Source organism: Talpa occidentalis, unplaced genomic scaffold, assembly GCF_014898055.3.
Source record: "Talpa occidentalis isolate TD23 unplaced genomic scaffold, MPIMG_talOcc4v2.1 talOcc4.13, whole genome shotgun sequence".
In the NCBI taxonomy this organism is placed as follows: Eukaryota; Metazoa; Chordata; class Mammalia; order Eulipotyphla; family Talpidae; genus Talpa; species Talpa occidentalis.
The window spans coordinates 50,547,013-50,572,412 of NW_023601322.1; the positions used below are offsets into that span (position 1 = coordinate 50,547,013).

General features: G+C 39.5%; 1 protein-coding gene across 7 annotated transcripts in view; it reads right to left on the reverse strand.

Moving 5' to 3' along the window:
* The window catches only part of PIEZO2 (piezo type mechanosensitive ion channel component 2), a 500,507-nt gene that overhangs the window by 65,603 nt on the left and 409,504 nt on the right, over positions 1-25,400 (reverse strand). For all 7 annotated transcript variants that reach the window (XM_054694215.1, XM_054694221.1, XM_054694214.1 and 4 more), the window contains 7 exons: positions 25,124-25,289; positions 20,358-20,601; positions 17,802-17,898; positions 16,552-16,711; positions 3,096-3,185; positions 1,227-1,348; positions 97-168 (listed from right to left, as the gene is read on the reverse strand). In XM_054694215.1, coding sequence (XP_054550190.1) covers positions 97-168; positions 1,227-1,348; positions 3,096-3,185; positions 16,552-16,711; positions 17,802-17,898; positions 20,358-20,601; positions 25,124-25,289 — 951 coding nt within the window. The remainder of the gene's footprint in view (positions 1-96; positions 169-1,226; positions 1,349-3,095; positions 3,186-16,551; positions 16,712-17,801; positions 17,899-20,357; positions 20,602-25,123; positions 25,290-25,400) is intronic.

The following is a 25,400-nucleotide window of genomic DNA, read 5'->3' on the forward strand; positions in this document are numbered from 1 at the left end:
ATGCATGGAACACATAGGTTATGGGGACGCCTGAATTCTGGTCAAGGATATAAGGGTTAGAATTGATGAAATTGTAAAAGGATCGAGAAAACCTACTGGAAGCATGATCAACCCAAGGCCGCCACCACTGCTTTTTTTTGCCCTTGGCTTTCTGTTTTTCTGCTTCTCCTAAAATAAAATATGTCCAAATATTAATTATTATAAAGTGAGAAAACAAATTTTGAAAACCACGCTTTAACAACTCAATTGTCAAATCTAGACAAATTGCAAATGTACATCAGCGGTAAGGAAAAGGAAACTGAATCGAAGCTGAAAAATTTACATGTACTAGCAATCAAATTCATAAGGTATTTCCTAAGTGTTTAGTTAACATTATGCTACATTTTTACATCGCAGTAACTGAGGGCTTATAAAGAAATACAAGAAAGACAGGATTATCAGTCTAAAATATAAGAAAGACAAAGTTAGCAGTCCGAAATCCATCTTACACTCAATTTTCCATTGAATTAACAGAAAAGAAGTATCCTCAAAATTTTATAAAACAAGTTAGTGGCAAATAATTTATTAAAATGCATACATTCCAATAATCAGAAAAAAAACTTGTGATTATTCTTGTTTGAAAAATAACTAGTGATGAACATATACTATATACTGGGAAAATATCATGCATTATTTCTCTATTCCCTCCAAACAGAAAAGCATGCAAACATCTAGGGAAAGACCTTTTTAAATTTAATTGGATATAACAAATTTATTATTAGATAAAATAGACACATATATGATCTCAAGTTTCATTGGAATAGACAATTGAAAGGTATTTAAACTACTATATTCAGATGTCATATAAAATATGCTTGTACATTTTGTTTTTGTATAAAATTGACAGAAATAAAATGCAGCAGTAGATTGTATAATAAAGAAATAAATTAAGCAAAATCATACTCATTTTCTTCAGAAATATGTTTGTGAAACAGAAGTTAGATTATTGTTGATTAAAATTGTCTTGTTAAAGAATAGAGATATTAGTAAAATCACATTCATTAAAATATACTTTATGAGACAAACAAAGAATATCCCATTCATAATGGGAAGATAAAACATGCTAAGTTAAAAAACAATATATTGAAAACATTGGCAGAATGGGAAGTTATTTCATAGCCCTTCCCATTAGCATGCTATTATTTAATGTGAAGGTACTTGAATAAGAGGGAAATGTCTTAACGTACTTTCATCATCCTCTTCAGAGAGTTGTTGGAGATCCTGGGCTTCCCCTGACTCCTGGGTCAAGCTCAGCATCCTCTCCTTACCCTTTTTGTACTTTTGTTGTCTGGCCTTGATGCGATCCATCCTGTAAAGTGAAATAGCATCAATGCCAACAACACATCATAGTTATCACATAGTCAGTACTTTGGATTTATATTTTTATGTATATAGCTATAATCATCAATAAATTTGTCAGTATTTGGGAATTGTGAATGGTTACTTCCTAGTAACAAGTATCTCCTTGCTTTTAAAAATATGTTCGGGCCTCCCCGGTGGCATAGTGGGTTAAGCACTCCGCTGTGAAGCTGTCCACAGCCTCTGCAGCGTGGGTTCTATTCCTGGCCAGCCAGGGAGATACCCATATGATGCAGCAGACCTCTTCTGTCTCTCCCGCTGCTCCCCTCAGCAGTGTATTTCAGTCAGTCTGCCTGTTCTGCTCCCCAATCTGTCTCTGGTGAATTCTCTCACCCTCCCGTGCTTCTGGCCTGTATCTCAGTTCTTGTATAAATAAATAAATTTAAAAAAATATGTTCATGTAATTTTTCATTATATAGATGATCAATTATAATTATGCTAAGTGTTGAAATGCAACTTTATATCCGCTTATACTTTATACAATAGACATTCTGGAAACAGTATACCAGAAATATAATTTCTTTATTCTTCCATGTTTTATGTTCTTAAACAAATGAAAAAATTCACTGAAGTGAATTATGGCAACCAGTTTTACTTATGGGAAATTAGGAACACATTTTAAACATGGGTTCAAATTTGTCATTTCTCTAGACCTGTTTTAGGTAGTTAGAAGCAACAGTAATAATATTTATGCCATATTGTATTTGCAAAAGATGTATATACATGTATAACCTGTATCTTTGATTGTGAAACTATGCATAGGATAACATAATTTAACCTAGCAAATATTTTTGCATGGAGAAAAAGGCTAGGAAATTATAGAAAAATAGAATGAAGTTATCTGCAACAGTCAGGGAATTTTCCTGGTGGGATGATAACGTATCTCTATTTTCTTAGGGAAAGTGACTAGGTTCTGAATTCTATGGCTGTTTTTAATCCTGCTCACCCACCCCCCCCCAAAAAAAAAAATAGAAAGTGCTACCAACCCTTAGGAGTTTCATTCACTGCTGGGAATTGCACTCCAAGAAAATTCTCTAAAGTGAACTAATTTAAAAAAAAAAAGGGAGTTCTCAAATTCCCTGAGAGAAGTCATTACTTTACTTGAGTTACCCTATATGTGATAGAAAAGGCTTTGAACTGAATATAGGACATTATTTCTAGTGCTGTCTATATTTGTATGTTTAAGTCAGGATATATATTTTGGGTCCTCTGTTTCTTTCTGAAGACTGGATTATATTATATCTAAAGATCATTCCAAAGTGAGGACTGTACATCTATCCCGTTAATTCACAGGTATAATGGACATTTATTGAGAACAGTACTGGGTAAGACCACGTCTCATCCATCAACTCATTTCAGCTTTAAAAGGCTTGGAGAGAATTGCGAGTCCAAATTTAGAAAGAGGAAACTGAAATTTAAAAAATTTAAATGATTTCTTAACATTCCAAACTCAGATGTAACACCACTTTTACCCAAGCTGGCTCCTCTTTTCCCCACAGTGTAGTTATGTTCCTTTTAAAGCACTTTAATTTTCAGTCTATCAAAAGCAAACAACTGTGGGACCCAGAGCAGATGTGGAAGTTAACATGAATAGCATTGTCAGGGGTTGAGGCTCCTTGATTGCAGAAAGCTGACTGAATGGGATCATATAAGCCACACATAAAAGAACAAAGGCAAATAAAACCAAGCATCCTTACTGCCTCTTCAGTTGATCCATTGACTTTTTCTCTTCTTCAATTCTTGCTTTGACAGCCTTTACAATTGTGGCCTGGAAAAGTTCAGCCCCTCTGAAGGAAAATTGGAGACAGAGCAAATTAGTATTTCTATCATTGTTACTCCCTTTTGCTGAAAACAATGTCTAAGGGTTAGAAGACATGCTATTTCTTTTGGGGCATTGACTGGAGTCTCCTGGCCTGCAGGGGGAGTCACCAAGTTCCTCCAGAAGCCCCTTCCCAGGGAACCAGCACAGTATAGCACAGCCTCCCCTGGGCTTGGGTTTATCACTGTCCCCGGAAGGCAGTAAAAAGAAAATGGTTTCTGTATTCTTAGACCTTAAAGACCATGCATTTCTTCAGACCTGTCCCAAATATCCTTATAATTTGGCCAGGTGGTACTCACCTGCCTTATTACAGAAAACAATTGCAAAGAGAACTAAGTTAGGTGACTTTATTGCTCAGTAAATTATAAGAAAGGGTGCTGGGGCGTCACAAAGTTGAAATTGGAGTCCCATCAATGAGATTTTTAGTCTCTTGCCTTTTTCTTTGATTCTCCTCCTCCTACCCTTCCAATCCAGTTCTTTCCTTTTTCTCACATTTCAAACCAACTTGAGTGTCCATGGATATTATCAACCTCTCATTCCCAACTCTGTCTCTCTGTCACTAGTCACATTTGCTTGGCAAATCCAAAGTCTATAGTAACTCAGTGGTTTGGTTGGGTGTCATCAGAAGTGTGAAAAAAATACCTTACTAGACAGGTTATCTGCTGAGTTCCTCCCCGTCCCCACTCTCCAGAAATTCTCTGTTACTGACCTTTCAAACTCCTTACATTTTTATCAAGCCTAGATTTTTGTCCAACTAACTTTCCTCCTAGTAAATGACACATCTTCCTATTTACCAGAGAGAATATGTCACAGAGCAATAATTAGCCAGCTGCCTGCCACCTACCAGAAGGCTGCACTTTCCTGGAGTGACAGTGGAAGAGGGGGTATTCTATTGCCTCTGGCTGCCTGTGCTCAGGTCTCTTCTGTCACCTGCAGCCCAAGAGAATTCCATTTTTCTGCAGTCCATTCTTTCTACCTGTTTCTGAATCTTGCTCATAACCATGTAAACATGCTCATGTCTTGCTAATCTCAGCAAAAGAACCCATGTACACCCCAGAGTTTCCTATGTACACCTTTTACACCATACTTGTTCCAAAACAGTCAAATATCTTGTAGTCATTGCCCCCAATGACTACAACCTTCAACCTCAGCCCGTTGATGTTTGGCTCTAATCTCTGCCTGTTCAGGTTACTGATTCCACTGCTCAATTTTCAGTCTTGTCATTATGTCTCCTGCCTGCTGAACTTCTACTATGAAAGTCTTCCTTCCTCAGGCTCCTAAGGCACCAGGCTCTCTGACTTTTCAATTTTCCTTTCTAGCTCAGAGTTCTAGTCTTTTTTACAGCCTTTTTTGCCCATCTCTTAAATGTGAATGATTTCCAGAGTCCTGTTCTCATTCTTCACATGCCTTCTAAGCAGCTCCAAAGCTTACTTTCTCCCGTACCACCCATGTAATGATGCCACTCAAGTGCATTAGCATCTCCGGGTCTGTCCACTTAACTACCCTCAGGATTTACCAACAGGTTGAGTTTCATATACTCATGAGGCCTATGCCTCCACTATTACAGTAAGTCTTCTCAAATATCTTCTACTTAAAATATCTTTCTACTTTATCCAAGCTTGGTTCTGGCCATTATCTCTTTCCTGGATAATTGGAACAACCACCTAACTTGTTCCTCTGCCTACAGTTCTGCCTATATCCAATCAATCATCCTTCAAACCACAAGCAGGGTAAGTTTCTGAGTTTAAATACAGCTGTAAAAGTTCCTTTTTTGAATACTTCTATGCCTTCTTATTTTCTATGGGAATACTGCTAAAGTTATAAACATTGCTTCTAAGATCTCTGATAATCTGACCTTTCCTTACTTTTCCAGTTTATTCCTCATCACCCCCTATCTTCATCTGTAACTTTCTGTGTTTCAACTACTTATCTTTTATAGTTCCTTAATAAAACTTCCCTTTGTAACTTCACTAGAGTTGTCTCCCCTACCTTCCGTCTCTAACTCCTGTTCACTTTTCAGGTTGCAGCTTAGAATGAGTCCTGTCCCTGGAAGTTGGTTATTTATCCTTGCTATATTTCCTAGCTTCCTCAATATCCCCTACCATTCACACTACCCACACTTTATAGTAATTGTTTATGTAGCAGACTAAGCTGTATGAGGCAGGTCAAATATTCACCCCCTTGTAACAGAGTGAACAGAGTGAACAAATAAATGAACAGGTGAGACAATCAATGAATGTCTCTTCTTAGGAAAATGCATTGTAAATTCCATGAGTATTAAGACATGGCTTTTCTTCAAACAGTATGAGCTTCACTTTAAACCAAAGCCATCATTATTTCTGTAACATGGAGGGTAAGCTTTCTAAACAATTGTGTCAATTTTGAAAAAAAGGTACTGGCTTACTATTATGTCCTAGGCAACTAAGGATCAGATGTTTAAGGGAAGGAAAAAGATGCATTTACCAGCAAACACAGCAGCTATCATGTACAAGTAGACAAGGTTACTATTGGGATGAGACATTGGACTCTGTTATGAAGATGATGTCCTGGGTGTTAAAAAAACAACTATAATGGTAAATTCCAGGACCAATACAGCACATAAAACGGAGTCATTGTTTATCTACATAGTAAGGATTAATGATGTCACCAGACTCTGGATTAAATCTAGGTCCCTTACTGGGTGCTTTTTCTATTTGCTTCTAAGAGAGGTAAAAAAGCCAGAGGATTGCCTTGATATAAATGTCCTATGAAACAAATATTTTGTTTATTCTGGCAGGGGGAAGTAAAAGGGCCCAGGAAGACTGGTGGTGTATATATATATATATATATATATATATATATATATATATATACACAGATGGTTCAACTCTTGTGAAAGGTGCCTCAGCGCCATAGACTTCTTTGGTTCTCCTCAATTTTACATCTTAAAAGTCATGCATGAAAGTGCACAAATCTTATATTGGTTATCCTGGAGGAATTTTCTTATTTTTTGTGGGTTCCATCAGCTAAGTACAATGGCACCTTTCAGTAAATTTCTTTTTTTTTAAAGATTTATTTATTGTGGGGGCGGAGCAACATGGCAGCGAGGAGACGCTGCGAGTAAGATCTCCCATTAAAAAGTTAATAGGGAGGAAAAGCAGCAGGTCCCAGTGAGAAGTGGGACACGGAAGATAAACGAACGACTCCAGCAAACTACCCAAAGAAGAAAGTCGCCATAAAAAAGGACTAGAAGGGAGGAAAGCGCAGAACCCTGCTCCCCTCCCCCACCCACAGAGTCGGCACTCTCCCACCAGCAGAGAGGAGGAAAAAAACAAACTAAAACGACCAACAAGAACAAACTACGCAGCAAGCGGGACTGTGAGTGGAAAGGAACTATTTCAGCCACCACACCCCGTGAACGGGAGCTGTGGAGAACCCTGCAGGATTCGCCGTGGCAGTGAGTGAATGGCTCCAGCGCCATTAGAGAACAACAAAGACCATCGGAGGAGACCCGCACACAGCCCCAGGCCAGCTGGTAAGCTTGCGCGGAAAAGCGATGTGCTTGGCACTGCTTGTAAAGCAAACGCAGATCAGGATCGCGGCGGCCCAGGTCCCCGCACCTGCGACCTAGGCTTGCGGGGAGACTCGTGGAGGCCTCACTGAGGTGAAAGTCCTTCACTGAGTGAGCAGGAACCAGGCGCCCAGGCATGGGAGCAGGGTGCAAAAGGCACCATTCCCGTGCCACTGAACTGGGCTACAGCCCGCATCCTGGACCTGAGGGCTTTGGAACTGAGACCCGGGGCATGAAATTCGGGGCATGGGTTCTCCACGACGGTGGGGCACAAGGCAGACACAGCACCCCAAAGCCGTTGAGGTTTACCCTACCATTCTCGCTCTGTTCCCTGTCCCACGGGGTGGGGGGTCGAAAAACAGCCCCCCAAGGACAATAGGAGAGATCTCTGGAGCCACCTAGTGACCAGAAAAAAAAGTCACTAACACCCCATAGAACAGGGAAATTTCTTAATAAAAGACTTCTTGAAAAGGGCAGAAGGCTTCTCGAGGACCCACTGGCCAGCTGGGAAGTTAGCCCATGCCAGGCCCCTTTCGACCAGCAGTCTGAGCCCACAGAGGGAGCAAGCACCCACGTCTGGGGCAGACCGGGCGTGCAGAAGAGTGTGCCTGAGACCGGATGCGCAGGGACTGCATCCCGCTTCGCCATTTTAGAACAGGGACATTTCTTCAGTAAAGACTGCCTGAAACCAGCAGAAAGCTCCCCCACAAGCCAGAGATGGCTCCTGGAGGAGCCAGAGGGGAGCAGAGAAGTTCACCTAAGATGCCAGCCAGTCCGAGCAACACAGTGTCCCAATGCATACGACAAATTAGAAAACAGACAGTAGGGAGTAGAAGAGCCACACGCAACCTAACAACTCCTCAGGAAAGAAGCACACCACAAAAAGAAAACCACCCCCCAGATTGCAACGACAGTAACTTGAAAGAACTTCTGAGCCTTCCAGAAAGAGAATTTAAAATTGCCATGATTAAAAAAGTGACAGAAGTCATAAAGGAAAACAATGATCAGAAGAAGGAAATTGAGTCCCTAAAGAGGGAAAACAATGGTCAGAAGAATGAAATTGAGTCCCTAAAGAGGGAAGTAAAAGAAATGCAAGAGATCAAAGAATTAATGGAGGAACTAAAGAACTCTGGGAAAAGCAATGAAAGCAGAATAGATGAAATGGAAGAACGGATAAGTACTCTTGAAGACACAGAAATAAAAAGAACCAAAACAGAAAAGGAAAGAGAAGTACAAAGGAAGAAGAATGAAGAAAGACTTCAGGAACTATCTGACTCCATGAGGAAAGGAAATATAAGAGTTATAGGAATTCCAGAAGGAGAGCAGAGAGATGTAGGAACAGAGAAAATATTCCAGGAGATAATTGAAGAGAACTTCCCAAATGCGAAGAAGGAGCTGAAAATTGATATACAAGAAGCAAGAAGAACACCAAACTTCCACGATGAAAGGAAAAATACAGCAAGACACATAATAGTAAAGCTCCAAGAATCCAGGACAAGGAAAAAATAATGAAGCTGACAAGAGGGAAGAAAAAGATAACATTCAAAGGAAAACCAATCAGGCTGACATCAGACTTCTCTGAAGAAACACTACGGGCAAGGAGAGAGTGGAGGGACATAGTCAACAGACTCCAGAAACAGATGCCAACCAAGAATACTCTATCCCGCAAAGCTCTCCTTCCTCTATGAAGAAAGAATAAGGACCTTCCCAGACAAACAGAAACTCCGGAATTTCATTACGACTAAACCCCCACTCCAAAAAATACTACAAGGAATCCTAAAGCCAGAACCTCAGACGGATGTATAACAACGAAAGAAGACCAAAAAAAAAAAAAAGTTATTAAAAAAATAAATAAATAAAATCAAAGGAAAGGAAAGACAAACACAATGGCAAATACAGATGCTAACATATCAATACTAACTCTAAATGTAAATGGACTAAACTCTTCAATAAAAAGACACAGAGTTGCAGCCTGGATTAAGAAACAAAACCCAACCTTTTGCTGTCTCCAGGAAACACATTTAGCTGCAAAGATAAAAATAGGCTCAAAGTTAAAGGATGGAAAACAATCCTACAAGCAAATGGACCAAAAAAGAAAGCAGGAACAGCTATACTTATATCAGATAAAACAGACTTCAAACTCAAAAAGATAAAAAGAGACCCCAATGGTCACTACATTATGATCAAGGGGACAATACTTCAAGAAGAAATAACACTCATTAACATATACTCACCAAACGAAGGGGCACCAAAATATATCAGACAACTGTGTCTTCTCTGAAAACAGACATCAGAGAAAACACATACGTAGTGGGAGACTTCAACACACCACTATCAACAAATTCTACCAAACATTCGGAGACGAATTGGTGCCTATCCTTCACAAACTCTTCCAAAAAATTGAGAAGGAAGGGACAATACCAAACACATTCTAAGAAGCCAATATTACACTAATACCAAAACCGAATAAGGACAACACAAAAAAGGAAAACTACAGGCCAATCTCCCTAATGAACACTGATTTAAAAATCCTCAATAAAATTTTAGCTATCAGAATCCAACAATGTATCCATAAGATAATTCACCACGACCAAGTAGGATTCATTCCAGGGACACAGGATGGTTCAACATCCGAAAATCAATCAACGTTATCCAACACATCAACAAAAAGAAATATAAAAACCATATGATAATATCAATAGATGCTGAGAAAGCTTTCAACAAAGTGCAACACCCATTCATGATAAAAGCCCTTGAAATTTGTGGGATACAAGGAACATACCTCAACATCATAAAGGCCATCTATGACAATCCAACAGCCAGTATCATTCTCAAAGGTGAAAAGCTGAAAGCAATTCCATTAAGATCTGGAACAAAACAAGGATGTCCACTCTCACCACTGCTTTTCAATATAATACTGGAAGTCCTAGCCAGAGCAATAAGACAAGAGAAAGACATACAAGGAATCCAAATAGGAAAAGAAGAAGTCAAACTATCACTATTTGCAGATGATATGATAATATACATAGAGAACCCCAAAAACTCCACAGAAAAACTCATTCAACTCATCAATCAATTCAGTAAAGTGGCAGGATACAAAATTAACACGCAAAAATCAGTAGCCTTCCTATACACAAACAATAAATCTGAAGAAGAAGAAATCAAAAAAAAACATCCCTTTTATTATCGAAACAAAAAAAATCAAATATTTGGGAATAAATCTAACAAAAGTGGTAAAGACCTATACAAAGAAAACTATAAAACACTGTTAAAAGAAATAGAAGAAGACACAAAGAAATGGAAAGACGCTTTCTTTGCTGGAGACTGTGTGAACCCAGCAGTAGGCTCACCGAGGAGACAGAGGTAAGCTGGGAGGCTTGCCCATGCCGGGCGCCTTCTATCCTGCAGTTCCAGCCCAGAGGGGAGCAGCACCCACCACTGGGGCAGACCGGGTGTGCAGGGGAGCACGTTCCCGCATCGCCACTTTGCAGCAGGGACCTTTCTTTGCTGGAGACTTGTGAACCCAGCAGAAGTTCCCCAGAGGAGCCAGTGGTGAGCTGGGAAGGTCGCCCAAGATGCCAGCCAGTACCAGCAACACAGTGTCACAAGGAATACGGCAAATTAGAAAACAGGCAGTAGGGAGTAAAAAACCACATGCAACCCAGCAACTCCTCAGCAAAAAAGCACACCGCAAAAAGAAAACCATCTACCAGATTGCAACGACAGTAACTTGGAAGAACTTCTGAGCCTTCCAGATAGAGAATTTAAAATTGCTGTGATTAAAAAACTGACAGAAGTCATAAAGGAAAACAATGATAAGGGGAAAATAATTAATGACCAGAAGAATGAAATTGAGTCCCTAAAGAGGGAAGTAAAAGAAATGCAGGAGATCAAAGAATTAATGGAGACTCTAAAGAACTCTGGGAAAAGCAATGAAAGCAGAATAGATGAAATGGAAGAACGAATAAGTACTCTTGAAGACACAGAAATAAAAAGAACTAAAACAGAAAAGGAAGGAGAAGTATGAAGGAAAAAGACCAAAGAAAGACTTCGGGAACTATCTGACTCCATGAGGAAAGGAAATATAAGAGTTATAGGAATCCCAGAAGGAGAGGAGAGAGATGTAGGAACAGACAAAATATTCATGGATATAATTGAAGAAACGTCCCAAACACGAAGAAGGAGCTGAAAATTGATATACAAGAAGCAAGAAGAACACCAAACTTCCACGATGAAAGGAAAAATACAGCAAGACACATAATAGTAAAGCTCCCAAGAATCCAAGACAAGGAAAAAATAATGAAACTAACAAGAGGGAAGAAACAGATAACATTCAAAGGGAAACCAATCAGACTGACATCAGACTTCTCTGAAGAAACACTACGGGCAAGGAGAGAGTGGAGGGACATGTCAACAGACTCCAAGAAAACAGATGCCAACCAAGAATACTCTATCCTGCAAAGCTCTCCTTCCTCTTTGAAGAAAGAATAAGGACCTTCCCAGACAAACAGAAACTCTGGAATTTTATTACAACTAAACCCCCACTCCAAAAAATACTACAAGGAGTCCTAAAGCCAGAACCTCAGAGGGACGAATAACAACAAAAGAAGGCCAAAGAAAGTTATTAAAAGAATAAATAAATAAAATCAAAGGAAAGACAAACACAATGGCAAATACAGATGCTAACATATCAATACTAACTCTAAATGTAAAGGGACTAAACTCTTCAATAAAAAGACACAGAGTTGCAGCCTGGATTAAGAAACAAAACCCAACCTTTTGCTGTCTCCAGGAAACACATTTAGCTGCAAAAGATAAAAATAGACTCAAAGTTAAAGGATGGAAAACAATTCTACAAGCAAATGGACCAAAAAAGAAGGCAGGAACAGCTATCCTCATATCAGATAAAACAGATTTCAAACTTAAAAAGATAAAAAGAGACCCCAGTGGTCATTACATTATGACCAAGGGGACAATACTTCAAGAAGAAATAACACTCATTAACATATATTCACCAAACAAAGGAGCACCAAAATATATCAGACAACTATTGGCATCTCTGAAAACAGACATCAGAGAAAACACATACGTAGTGGGAGGCTTCAGCACACCACTATCAACAATGGATAGATCAACAAGACAAAAAATAAGTAAAGACACTAAAGCTCTAAATAAGGATCTAGAGTGCTTGGGCTTAACAGACATATATAGAACACTAAACCCAAAAAAATCTGAGTATACATTTTTCTCAAGCGCACACGGATCATTCTCTAGGATCGATCATATACTGGGGAACAAGACAAACATCAACAGATACACCAAGATTGAAATCATACCAACCATATTTTCTGACCATGAAGGCATCAAACTAGAAATAAACCATAAAAAGAAGGCAAGTTACTCTCCTACCTCGTGGAGATTGAAACCCACACTACTGGAAGTCCACTGGACTAACGAGGAGATAAAAAAGAAATTAAATATCCTTTGAATTGAATGACAAGGAGGACACCAATTTCCTAAATGTATGGGATGCAGCAAAAGCAGTAATAAGAGGAAAATATATAGCAATAGAAGCTCACATCAAGAAACAAGAAAGAACTGAAAGAAACAACCTAATCTTGAAGCTCAAAGATCTAGAAAAAGAACAACAAAAAAAACCCAAAACCAGTAGAAGAAAAGAAATAATAAAAACCAAAGTAGAAAGAAATGAAATCGAAACTAAAAAAACAATCCAAAAGATCACTGAAACCAAGAGCTGGTTCTTCGAAAAAATAAATAAAATAGATAAACCCCTAGCCAGGCTCACAAGGGCAAAAAGGGAGAAAGCACAAATAAATAGGATCATAAATGAAAGAGGAGAAATCACAACGGACACAGCAGAAATCAAAAGAATAATTAATAACTATTATGAACAGTTATATGGAAACAAGTTCAACATCTAGAGGAGATGGACAAATTCCTACAACTCTACAATCACCCAAAGCTAGATAAAGAAGAAATAGAACACTTAAACAGACCAATTACAAGCAGCGAAATTGAAATGGTAATCAAAAACCTCCCCAAAAACAAAAGCCCAGGACCTGATGGATTTACAAATGAATTCTACCAAACATTCAGAGAGGAATTGGTGCCTATCCTTCACAAACTCTTCCAAAACATTGAGAAGGAAGGTATAATACCTAACACGTTCTATGAAGCCAACATTACACTAATACCAAAACCGAACAAGGACAACACAAATAAAGAAAACTATAGGCCAATCTCCCTAATAAACACTGATGCAAAAATCCTCAATAAAGTTTTAGCTATCAGAATCCAACAGTGTATCCATAAGGTAATTCACCACGACCAAGTAGGATTCATTCCAGGGACACAAGGATGGTTCAACCTCCGAAAATCAATCAACGTTATCCAACACATCAACAAAAAGAAATATAAAAACCATATGATAATATCAATAGATGCCGAGAAAGCTTTCGACAAAGTGCAACACCCATTCATGATAAAAGCCCTTGAAATTCTTGGTATACAAGGAACATACCTCAACATCATAGAGGCCATCTATGACAAGCCAACAGCCAGTATCATTCTCAATGGTGAAAAGCTGAAAGCATTTCCATTAAGATCTGGAACAAAACAAGGAGGACCACTCTCACCACTGCTTTTCAATATAATACTGGAAGTCCTAGCCAGAGCAACAAGACAAGAGAAAGACACACAAGGAATCCAAATAGGAAAAGAAGAAGTCAAACTATCACTATTTGCAGATGATATGATAATATACATAGAGAACCCCAAAAACTCCATAGAAAAACTAATTGAACTCATCAATCAGTTCAGCAAAGTGGCAGGATACAAAATCAACATGCAAAAGTCAGAAGCCTTCCTATACACTAACAATAAATCTGAAGAAGAAGAAATGAAAAAAACTATCCCCTTTATTATCGAAACAAAAAAAAATCAAATACTTGGGAATAAATCTAACAAAAGAGGTAAAGGACCTTTACAAAGAAAACTATAAAACACTGTTAAAAGAAATAGAAGAAGATACAAAGAAATGGAAAGACATCCCCTGCTCATGGATTGGAAGAATAAACATTATTAAAATGGCCATCCTACCAAAAGCAATATACAGATTCAATGATATTTCAATCAAAATTTCAATGTTATTCTTCGAAGAAATAGAACAATTATTGATGAAATTCATGTGGAATCACCTAAAACTCCAAATAGCCAAAGCTCTCCTGAAAAAAAAAGAAGGGAATGGAGGCATCACAATCGCAGATTTCAGTCTATACTACAAAGCCATAATCATCAAAACTGCATGGTATTGGAACAAGAACAGACATACAGACCAATGGAATCGAATAGAAAATCCAGAAATAAACCCACAGATTTATGGTCAACTAATATTTGACAAAGGAGCAAAGAATATGCATTGGAGCAAAGAAAGTTTGTTCAATAAATGGTGCTGGGAAAACTGGGCCGCTACATGCAAAAGAATGAAGCTTGACTACTACCTCAAACCATACACAAAAATCAACTCAAAATGGATTAAAGAACTAGACATAAAACCTGAAACCATAAAATACATATAAGGAAATATAGGCGAAACACTACGTGGTTTGCACATCAAAGACATCTTTACAGACACATCACCCAAAGCAGTGATAGTGAAGGCAAAGATAAACAGCTGGGACTACATCAAATTAAAGAGCTTCTGCACAGCAAAAGAGACAATAACAAAAACAAAGAGAAACCCCACCAACTGGGAGAACATTTTTGCACACAACACTAATGATAAAGGATTGATCACAAAAATCTGCAAAGAGCTGATGAGACTCAACAAAAACAAAGAAAATAATCCAGTCAGAAAATGGGCAGAAGAGCTAAAAAGAAACTTCTCTGAAGAGGAAATGCAAATGGCCAACAGGCATATGAAAAAATGTTCAACATCACTTGTAATCAGGGAAATGCAAATCAAAACTACCATGAGATACCATCTTACACCAGTGAGAATGGCACATATTAAAAAAAACTAGCAACAACAAATGTTGGCGAGGGTGTGAAGAAAAAGGAACTCTTCTGCACTGTTGGTGGGAGTGCAAACTGGTCCAACCACTATGGAGAGCTGTGTGGAGATTTCTGGACCTACTAAACATAGAGCTTCCATAGGATCCAGCAATTCCACTCCTAGGTATTTACCCAAAGGACACAGAACATCAATTCCAAAGAACACCTGCACCCCTATATTTATAGCAGCACTATTTACAATAGCTAAGCTTTGGAAACAGCCCAAGTGCCCAAAAATAGATGACTGGATCAAGAAGATGTGGTACATATATACCATGGAATATTACTCAGCATTCAAAAAAGATAAACACATGCAATTTGCAGCATCATGGATGGCGCTGGAAGGGATCATGCTCAGCGAAATAAGCCAGAAAGAAAAAGAAAAAATACCAGATGGTCTCACTCATAGCAGGAATCTAGAAAACTTAAATAAGGGACCAGGAAAATGAATATAAGAAAGTGAAAATCAAAATCAACAAAAATCTATGAACCAGAGACACTTTTGGGGGGGTGGGTGGAGGGAGGGAGGGATTGGGGTCAAAATGGGGGGTTGAAATTGTATGGGGAATATAAAAATAAAATTTATTATAAAAAAAAAAAAAAGAAATGGAAAGACATCCCCTGCTCATGGATTGGAAGAATAAACATTATTAAAATGGCCATCCTACCGAAAGCACTATACAGATTCAATGCTATTTCAATCAAAATTACAATGTCATTCTTCAAAGAAATAGAACAATTATTGATGAAATTCATATGGAATCACAAAAAACCCCGAATAGCCAAAGCTCTCCTGAAAAAAAAAGAAGGAAATGGAGGCATCACACTCCCAGACTTCAAACTATACTACAAAGCCATAATCATCAAAACTGCATGGTATTGGAACAAGAACAGACATACAGACCAATGGAATCGAATAGAAAATCCAGAAATAAACCCACAGAGTTATGGTCAACTAATCTTTGACAAAGGAGCAAAGACTATGCATTGGAGCAAAGAAAGTTTGTTCAATAAATGGTGCTGGGAAAACTGGGCCGCTACATGCAAAAGAATGAAGCTTGACTACTACCTCAAACCATACACAAAAATCAACTCAAAATGGATTAAAGAACTAGACATAAGACCTGAAACCATAAAATACATAGAAGGAAATATAGGCGAAACACTACGTGATTTGCACATCAAAGACATCTTTACAGACACATCACCCAAAGCAGTGATAGTGAAGGCAAAGATAAACAGCTGGGACTACATCAAATTAAAGGGCTGGGAGGGGAGGGATTGGGGTCAGAATAGGGGGTTTGCAATTGTATGGGGGAATTTAAAAATAAAATTTATTATCTAAAAAAAAAAGATTTATTTATTTATTTATCTATCTATCTATCTATCTATCTATCTATTTATTTATTTATTTATACAAGCACTGGGTACAGTCAGAAGCGCGGGAGGGTGAGAGAAGTCACCAGAGGCAGAGCGGGGAGCAGAGCAGGCAGAAGGACCAAAGTACACTGTTGAGGGGAGCAGCGGGCGGCAGGAGAGGTCTTTGCGCCATGTGGGACCCTCTTTCGGTGGCCGGGGAACAACTGGGGATCGAACCGGCACCGCAGAGGCCGTGGGCAGCTTCGCAACCCAGCGCTCAACCACTGCGCCACCGGGGAGGTCCATCAGTAAATTTCTTAAGTGAAACCACTGGATTCCGTGCCTGACCTACCTTGATGCCAGGATCTGTGAGGCTTTTATATCTGCCACGACATGTAGGAAATAGTAACTCATGAAAACTCTTCTCTGTAGCAGGAGGAAGGCAAAACATATGCTGTCCCAAATAATTCCTGCCTCGCCACTGGGTAGTTTACATGAACCATCAGTATTAGCTGAGGCAAGAAAGTAGAAAAAATAGATGGAAAATAACATTTGTTTTCAATGTTATTTTATAAAATCTGTGATATGATCAGACTTGGGAAATGAGAGCAACATTCTGATACACAGACTCACTTAGGAGTGGATTTATTTACCAGTAAGGCCACACACTTCAAATTCAATATCAACATTGATTCATGAAGCTGAACTCAGAGTAAACTCCTGACTGTGTATGGTACAGGAAGACTTTTGTCAGGGAGGGCTCCTGAGTACGCTTCTCTCTTAGGGAGAAAGGGACCACTCCCCCTCCCCCTCCCCCAAAACAGGCCAATTGGCCATGGAGAAATGTGTTTACATGCCCTAGTGCTGAGAAAATGTTCTGATGCAAACATACAATCATTCTCATTCTGGGAATGGGCTTTACCCAGGTGTAACCAGCAGGGCAGTTAACAGAGCCTGGTCCATTAGAAAAAAGTGGAATGAAGAGTAGATCTTATTCTAAGTCAAAACAAATTCCCAGGGGTTGCCTCCTTATCTTTGTGTAGCCTGGGTGGGAAGCCACAGTGGGGGGCATGTCATGTTCAAGCTGCCCCTGTTCTGGGCACTGGAGGTGTAAGTGTGGTGGTGCACTGGGCCTGGCGACAGAGGCAGAGGGGTATAAATGGGATACCTGCCTGTCAGGTAAGAGTCTAACTTCAATTGTTTTCCTGAATTTGACCTCCTCTGAGCTTCCAGCTAAAAGGACCTGAAAGTCACAATCACTTTGGCAATCCCAGATTCTAACTAACCATCACAGGTTTGAGTGATCATCTCTAACCCTTCCCAATTATAGCTCAAAAAAGCTCAAGAAGTTATGGTAGGTCACTCAGCCCTGCCAAAGTTTGGAAGCTTTCAAGAGGAGGTCTAAAGTGCCTAGGGTCGGGGCACTCTGGGTTTGTGTGCAATAGATTCAAAAGGTAGCATGAGCCTCTAGTTTTCTTCAACGGCTAGAACTAACTTTTCCTTATTCCTTTTCTTTGGTTCCTTTGGACCAATTTTTAAATTATAATACAATTGTCCTTCCTTTTCTGTCTTTCCACTCTCAAATTTGCTTTCCATACTTACGCAATTTATAACCTTTGACTGTGCAGGCCAGGCTGAAAGCTTGGATAAACCAGCAGCTATTTTGAACCAATTGTTCAATATATCCACATGCTCCTATCTGAAAACAAGATGGGAAAGACATCATCTGAGATTCTGTATGCAAAAAATGGTTGACATCCTGTGATCCCAACATCTAAGAATTTATGACTTCTCAGTGCCAATGACTGTGAGGTTCAATAGTACCTAAAATTTCAGTCACCATGGAGTGACCAGCTGTAGTTGCTTCTAGAGAACCACCATTTCCTGGGGGAAATTAAGCTCACTGAGTAAAGGAAGAGTATTTAGTGTGATTTGTGCTATGCTTAAAAGCACTTCTTTATTCACAGAGAAAATCATGGATTATGGCAGGAACAAGCTGAACTGAGGGACTTTAATTGTGGTAGATTCTTTTCTCACATGTCAGACAAAGTGAACCTATTCTGTTTGCCAGGGAATCATCACAAACATAAAACAATTGTTTGCCAGATACTGTTCTTAGAATAAAACAGAGTATGTGTTTTGAGGCATTTTTTGCCAACTGTCTTGTAAAGGAATCACCTTTGTTGAGTGACATGCAGTTGTCACATAACATATTGGTGGAGGCAGGGGGCTGGGGAGTTTAAACAAACATTACTTGGTGCAAGCTACAAAGGGGATGGTGGAATTGTATATATTTCCTGGGAACATGTGAAGTAGGAAAATATAATTAGGTTTTTTTTCCCCCCACAAATAGCAGTTACCCAGCGTGAATGCCCTGGCCCCTAAGAGCATGCTTTCAAAATTAGCATCTCAGTCCTCCAAGACCATGCTTTTGTGCAGATTGTCTGGGTTATGGGAGTGTCCCTGCTTGGTCTTCCTAGACATTCTTGAATCTATCTTTCAAGTCTGATGGGTTCAGGAAGCATGTTTTCAACTTATCTAAGTAAGATTATGTTTTGTTTGTTTTCCTAAAATATACTGGTCACCAGCATTAACATATTGTATTATTATAAGTAGATCTGCCCTCCTTTTAATAATGTGAGTTCTCTGAGGGTAAAACCTGAGTACTATTTATCTATATCTTCATCTGTTTATCCATCTATATTTATCTATCTATATTTACAATTTATCTATATCTTCATCTTCAAAACATAAAACAGTATCCAACAAAGAATAGATCCTCAATATAGATTTATGGAATTAATGAATGAATAAATGAGTGAATGAATGAATCAGTGAATAGACTTTGTAGCCATACCTTTTGAGGACCAGTTATAGGGATCAATATCTAGCAATGAATCCTGACCATCTGATTGACTTTAGAAGGAAATGAGTTTGGAATGAGTAGACTTTTACTTAGAGTGAAATTTATTCCATTGTCTTATCTCAGTCTTCCAACAACTCTCAGTGCTATGTCAAATGTAAATAAGTATGGATGGGGTAAAATTGATGAATAAAAGTCACACATATTGGCAACCAGAAAATTAACATTTCAATGGTGGATAGAAAAAAAAATATTAACGCATTCATAGCTACATAAGACTGATTTTCTAAGCCTTTAAATACAGAAATGCATGTGCCAAAAAAATAAAAACAAAAACCTCAAATGCTTTCAGAATTGAATTGCCTGCTGAGCTCATCTTTAAGTAACTGGGAGGGGGAAGTAGGAAACCAATTTATCACTGTTCCCCTAACACATTACAGTTATAGCCTGTGAGCAGACAAAGGTCTAACTTAGGGTAAGTTAGAGAAGCATTTAACTCTTTCCGTTCATGAAGGTCATTTAATTTCCTGAGACAATATAAAAATTAAATGGTGTCCTTGTGGCCTAAAAGACTTTATGAGACTTGAATTAATAGTAGGAAGTTTGAATTATCTAACAAGTCAGGGGAAAAGTGTGCCAAGAGACATGGAAATTTAATAGCACAAATGCCAAAGAGGAAGTAGGTGTTTTTCCCCTCAAACCTCTGGTCTAAATTGTCTCCTGATCAGAGAAAACCTATGTTCAGAAGCAACAGTTAAGCTGCCTTTTCCTCTGTATACCTATAGCTCATTGTTCAGAACACATTCTTGTAACAATATTTTCTCCACTTCATTCCTCATCCTACATGGTGTCATAGGGAACTATGCTCACTTTATTTAACACTTCTACAATTCTTTCTAGACAAGAGAATTTTTTTTAGTCAACTTTTAGACTGCTAAAGAACTTCAATGACTAATTTGGCTCATGAATGGGTCATTTTATAGTTCATTGTATGAGTGATGAAAAATTTTCCTGAGAAGGGCTGGAATTTTAAACAATAACACATTTTATAATTTATTCCTATAGATATATACTCTCTTGTCATGTGACCTTGAGAATGAGGAAATGGCAAACAGGATTCTGCCCAGTATGACAAAACAAAGAATGTAAATGGTTATTGGAATTCTGAATTTGCAGCTCTTACTTGGGGCTTTTAAGAGAGTGGTATGACAGGCAATGCATTTTCAATAACCACTGAATGGATTTTTACTCTTGTAACCAAACCACAAATGTGTTATACAGTGGGAGCTACTTACTGACAGTATGTTTTTCATTGTGATCACAAACACGTTGTATGCAATCAACCAGTCCCAGTAGCGCAGGATGCTCCTAATGGGTTTCAATAGCAAATCACCCCCAAAGAGCAGGAAATAGAAGCAGGCCACCAAGTAACCCATGCAAAAAATGCTGATCCTGGTTGTCCCGGTGATGAAGATGATGGTGAGGACAAACCAGAAGAGGTAGCTGAAGATGACCACTTTGGACATGTCCAAGTAAGATCTGGAATACAGGACCAAACCAACACAGGACAACACAAACAAACAAAAATTCTACCTTAATATGGGAAAAAAGTCATACTCTATATTTGATTTTATGTGAAAGCGCTTTGCAAGACATACTGTGAGCCCTGAGTTCATCTCGTAGATAACACTGATTGTAGGAAATCTTTACCTAACCAGTACTGGATGAACAGGCAAAGTGTGAATGTCTATGTCTATCACCTCATCTGGATAGAATGTCAATGTCTATGTCTAGAATGTGCATGTCTATCACTTCATTTGGGCCAAATTTTCCACAGAAAGCAACATTTTCTGCCTACGGTTGAGTACTCAAAAGTCCTCTCTGTCTTCCTATAAGAGGCAAGAATAATTGTATGAAAAAAGGAAGTTCTAAGCTAAAGATGCCTGAGAACCATTAAGAATGAATTCCTTTCAAAGAGCTGGAAGTTAATAGATTAAAACAAATGTAGATGTTACACAAACATTTTACTGGTGGTAAAAATCTCTCCTTGCAGATGAGAAGTGAGTCTGACAAAGCAGCTACAGTCTTGGTGGGGATTTAGATTTCTTGAAACTCAGTCTCTGCATATCTCTCAGCTGAGTCAGAGTCAAATCTTTTTTGATGTCACTTCTCCCCTCTGACCTTCCTGATGGAGGGTGAGACAGCTCGTGGATGTCTCCATCATATAGTCTGTAACAAATTATAGCTGTGGGACTTTCCCTAGTGTGGGTCACTGACATCTGTCAGAAGTTGTATCCAGAGGCCACATCTCATTTTTACTTGCAATTCTGGGTGTGTTATTGGACTAATGAGCTGTTATTTTGTACAAGTTGTTAAGTAATTTCTTGATGAAACATATACTATGCAACTGGGCTATCCAACGCTACTTGGGAATGAGTTAGATCTTAAAGGTACAGTGTCAGGTAAGTGGACATTTGAATTTCACTGTTTTGGGGGGTAAAATATTCAATCATTTAAAATGCTTTCACTTTTTTTTTTTTAAATCTAACACACCTTTCTTGACTTCATACTCAGAAGAGAGTGAGTAAAATTTCAGTATTGCTTAGTTTCCTGGACCCATCACAGGTAAAATCCATGATTCAGTCAAACAGCGCTATTAGAATGCCCACAGGGACTCAGGGTATGTGTGTGTGCGCGTGTGTGATTTGAAGCCAGTGGAATTGGGCTGCTGACGTGTGTGTGTCAGCTCTTCATCAGTTCCCCTTTCTTGCCTGTAATTGTGCATTCTGCTCGGGAGACCCATTCTCCACTCAACACTTAACTTACTTCTTGACTGGCTTCAGGCTCATATATTGTGTGGCTGAGCTTGTAAGAAAATCACAAAAACACTGGTCAACACAGTCTAATGAGGATCCTGAGGGCTCCTGTCATGCTGCACCCATGGTTCAGAGGACACTGAAGTGTCTCTTGTTCATGTTCTGGTGCTTTGCCGAGCTGCTGAGTTATTGGGAGTTACAGAGCAGGGTACATGGGAGGGCGGGGGTTTGCCTGACCCCTGCCATAGTATTTGACAGTATTTGATCCCTGAGGGGATCACTTTCCGGCAGTCCTTTTTTTTTTTTTTTTTTTTTTTGGTAGCTGTCTTTCTATAAAATTTTATTTTTTAATTATTATTTTTGAATTATTAATTTTTACATCATTGTTCATTTTTAAACAATATTTCTCCCCCCCCCCGGTGTAGTCCCCGTAGAATTTCCTTCCCCAATGCACCCATGCACCATCACCTCAGTCCCTGTGCTCCTCCTTCCCTCTCTCTGATCCACTTTCTGGCAGTTTTAATTGAGAAACAGATCTAAAAACTTTGTAATAATCAAATCAAAAATATATACAGCTTTAAAAAAGAGGAATGGGGTTGAGGAGGCATGATGGGATCATGAGGTGGGATAGGGTGAGGTGGAGGGATGGTGATGAGGAGGATGGACAGAGGGTGAGGGAGAGGTGTGCAAAATCTTTAGAGTTAATTTTTTTTTTCATTAGTACATTATAGAGTTGAGTGCGTATTTCTTTTTCTATAGAAAGTGGAACTGATTTTTCTCTTCATTTCTCAGAAAGTAGGTAAAAATTAAAATCCTAAATCATATTAGGATTCAGTTTGGTATTTTATTCATACAAAGAAACTTCAAGTCTACATAGCAAATGATTTTTTTATATATTTTTATATTTTTTTATTTATTCATACAAGAACTGGGGTATAGGTCAGAGGTGTGGGGGGTGAGAGGATTCACCAGAAACAGAGTGGGGAACAGAACAGGCAGACTGAGTGAAATACACTGCTGAGGGGAGCAGCGGGTGAGTCAAGAGAGGTCTGCTGCACCATGTGAGTAGCTCCCGGCTGGGGATGGAACTCATGCTGCAGTAGCTGCGGATAGCTTCACAGGTTACATCTTAACCCCTTGTGCCACCAGGGATGCCCAACATAGCAGATAATTTTAAAGTAAATTCACTAATTGGTTTATTCAGTATGTATTGAGCTACTGATACTGCTGAGAGGCATTAAGATGCTTAAGCATTTGGATTTTAACTAGATTAGTTGGTTTTAGATCCTAGCTCAGTTTCCTCATCTATAATGTGGATGATAATAGTTATAAATTGGGTTGTCATTAAGGTAAAATGGCTTCATATATACAAAACATTTGGAACAGAGCCTGGTATACATTAAGCACCAATCACTGCTAGCTATTAATATTATTATATGTACTACAGGCCGGAAGCTGTTGATAATGATGGGGAGTAAAAGTGGCATAAGTTAGAAGTGAACTTTGCCTGAGTTGTCTATGCCTCAGGCTGGAGGCTAAGCGAGGTTCTGCACATAACACTTCCAGACAGAAAGTGGTGAGCACCAGGCAGACAAAATATTCTGGAGCTAATTTCAGGTGTGGGGACTCCACTGTCTTGCCCCACAATCTCCACAGGCCTCCTCACTGACTTATCCTGGCATGTATCCTCACAGCAGTGCCTAAGGTGGATGCTGATGAAAAAGGATCAGAAAGCTCCAGTAAGTAGTCTAAAGGCACACATCAAGTACAGTGAGCATAAAAAGATCACATAGGTTGTCACACTCCTACTGTAGGTGCCTGAGCTGAGTTCTAAAGGCTTTAAAGTAAGGAAGGGCTGACACGGGAGGGAGACAGGAGTGCCCTCAAGGAAGGGTGGTAGGTGACAAAAACTGAGGGCTGGCGAGCCCAGGAGTGAGCAGAAGGAATACATAGACAAAAATTTAGTTTAGTTTAAATATAAACTCTTGCAGAGGGGACTATCAGACTGCAAGAGGAGCTGTCACCAGACTTTAGAGAGCCTAGACACTGCCACGCAGGGGACAGTGCTCAGTGGAGTGGAGAACAGGCAGTCATAGGGTAACCTCTCCTCTCTGACCATCCCTTCAAATGGGGGGGAGGGGTAAGGGCAAAAAGGAGAGAGACAGGATGATGAAGGACTGCGATGAGGAGGAACAGGAAATGAGGGAGGCAAGGAAGGGAGGATGAGGAGGGACAGAAGATGAGGAGGAAGGCAGGGGGCTATAAGGAGGAGAGACAGAGAAGAGGAGGGAGGACAGGATCAGGAGGATGAGCAGGGATAAGGAAGAGGAGAGAAGCAAGTGAAGAGGAGGAACAGGGATTGAGGAGTGATGGGGAGATGAGGAGCAACAGAGTGAGGTGGAGGGGCTGGGTTGAGGAGGAGGGACAGTGATGAGGAGGGACAGGAAATGAAGGGGGAAAGGGGTTGAGAAGGAGGGATAGGAGATGATGATGAGGGGGAACAGGATGAAGGGGAGGAATAGAGGATGGGGGGAGGGAACGGGATGTGGAGAAGAGACAGGGGTTGAGGAGGAGGTTAAAAGAGGTGAGGATGAAGGGACTGTGCTAGCTGAAGTAAGTCGGGGCGGGGGGAGATAAACATCAGATAGTCTCACTTCATGTAGAATATAGAGAAACCAAGCAAAAGGTCAAGAAAATGTCAAAACTAGCAAGCTGACCAGGGAGCTGAGGCATCCAGCATGCATCCAAGCGTCAGATGGGGAGTTAGGAGGGGCACGACAGAGGAGGGAAGAGGGACTGTGGTGATGGTTCATGGGTGATATGATGGTGGGAACACTATGGGGATGACGACGATGTAAGACCAAAAATAATTAAAATGTATATATATATAAAACAAATATGAGGATGAAGGGTAGGGATAAAGAGGAGTGAGGGGTGATAAAGATGAGGGATCCTCTCTAGAGATCAAGGAACAGAATTACAGTATGTATGAAGAAAAAGACAAAGACTAAGGTAAATTTTTAAAAAAATGGTTAAAAATCTGAGCAAAGCATAGCAGATGTATAATTCAGAGGTTTAGCCCCTGGACATCTGAACCACCCACCTGATATTTTTCAGCTTTGTGTGGACAATCACCTGTCAGATTCCCAGAAATGGCAAAAAAAGAATTGCAATTAAGGGTCTATTCTTTCTCTAAGTGAAATGCACATTCCAAAGTGGCCTTGACACTGGGTCACTCTCATTACCTGCAGTGAATGAAATCTGGCACAGGGTTATGTTGGCTGAAGGAGGCTGCATCAAGGTTCATGCAAATCTCCACGTTGTCCCCGGCCATGATTCGCACTGCAGCCTTGTTTTCATCCTCAAAAATCTGCCTTTGCAAGGAGGCACACAGAAGCAGCAAGAAGTCATCTGGCAAGACAGACATAAGCTCATTCAAATACTTACTCCTCCTTTTGGTTTATGTAATGTAAGATAGAGTCCCCACAGTGTGCAAACTGTTTCCCAACTGTTCCAGGAGTT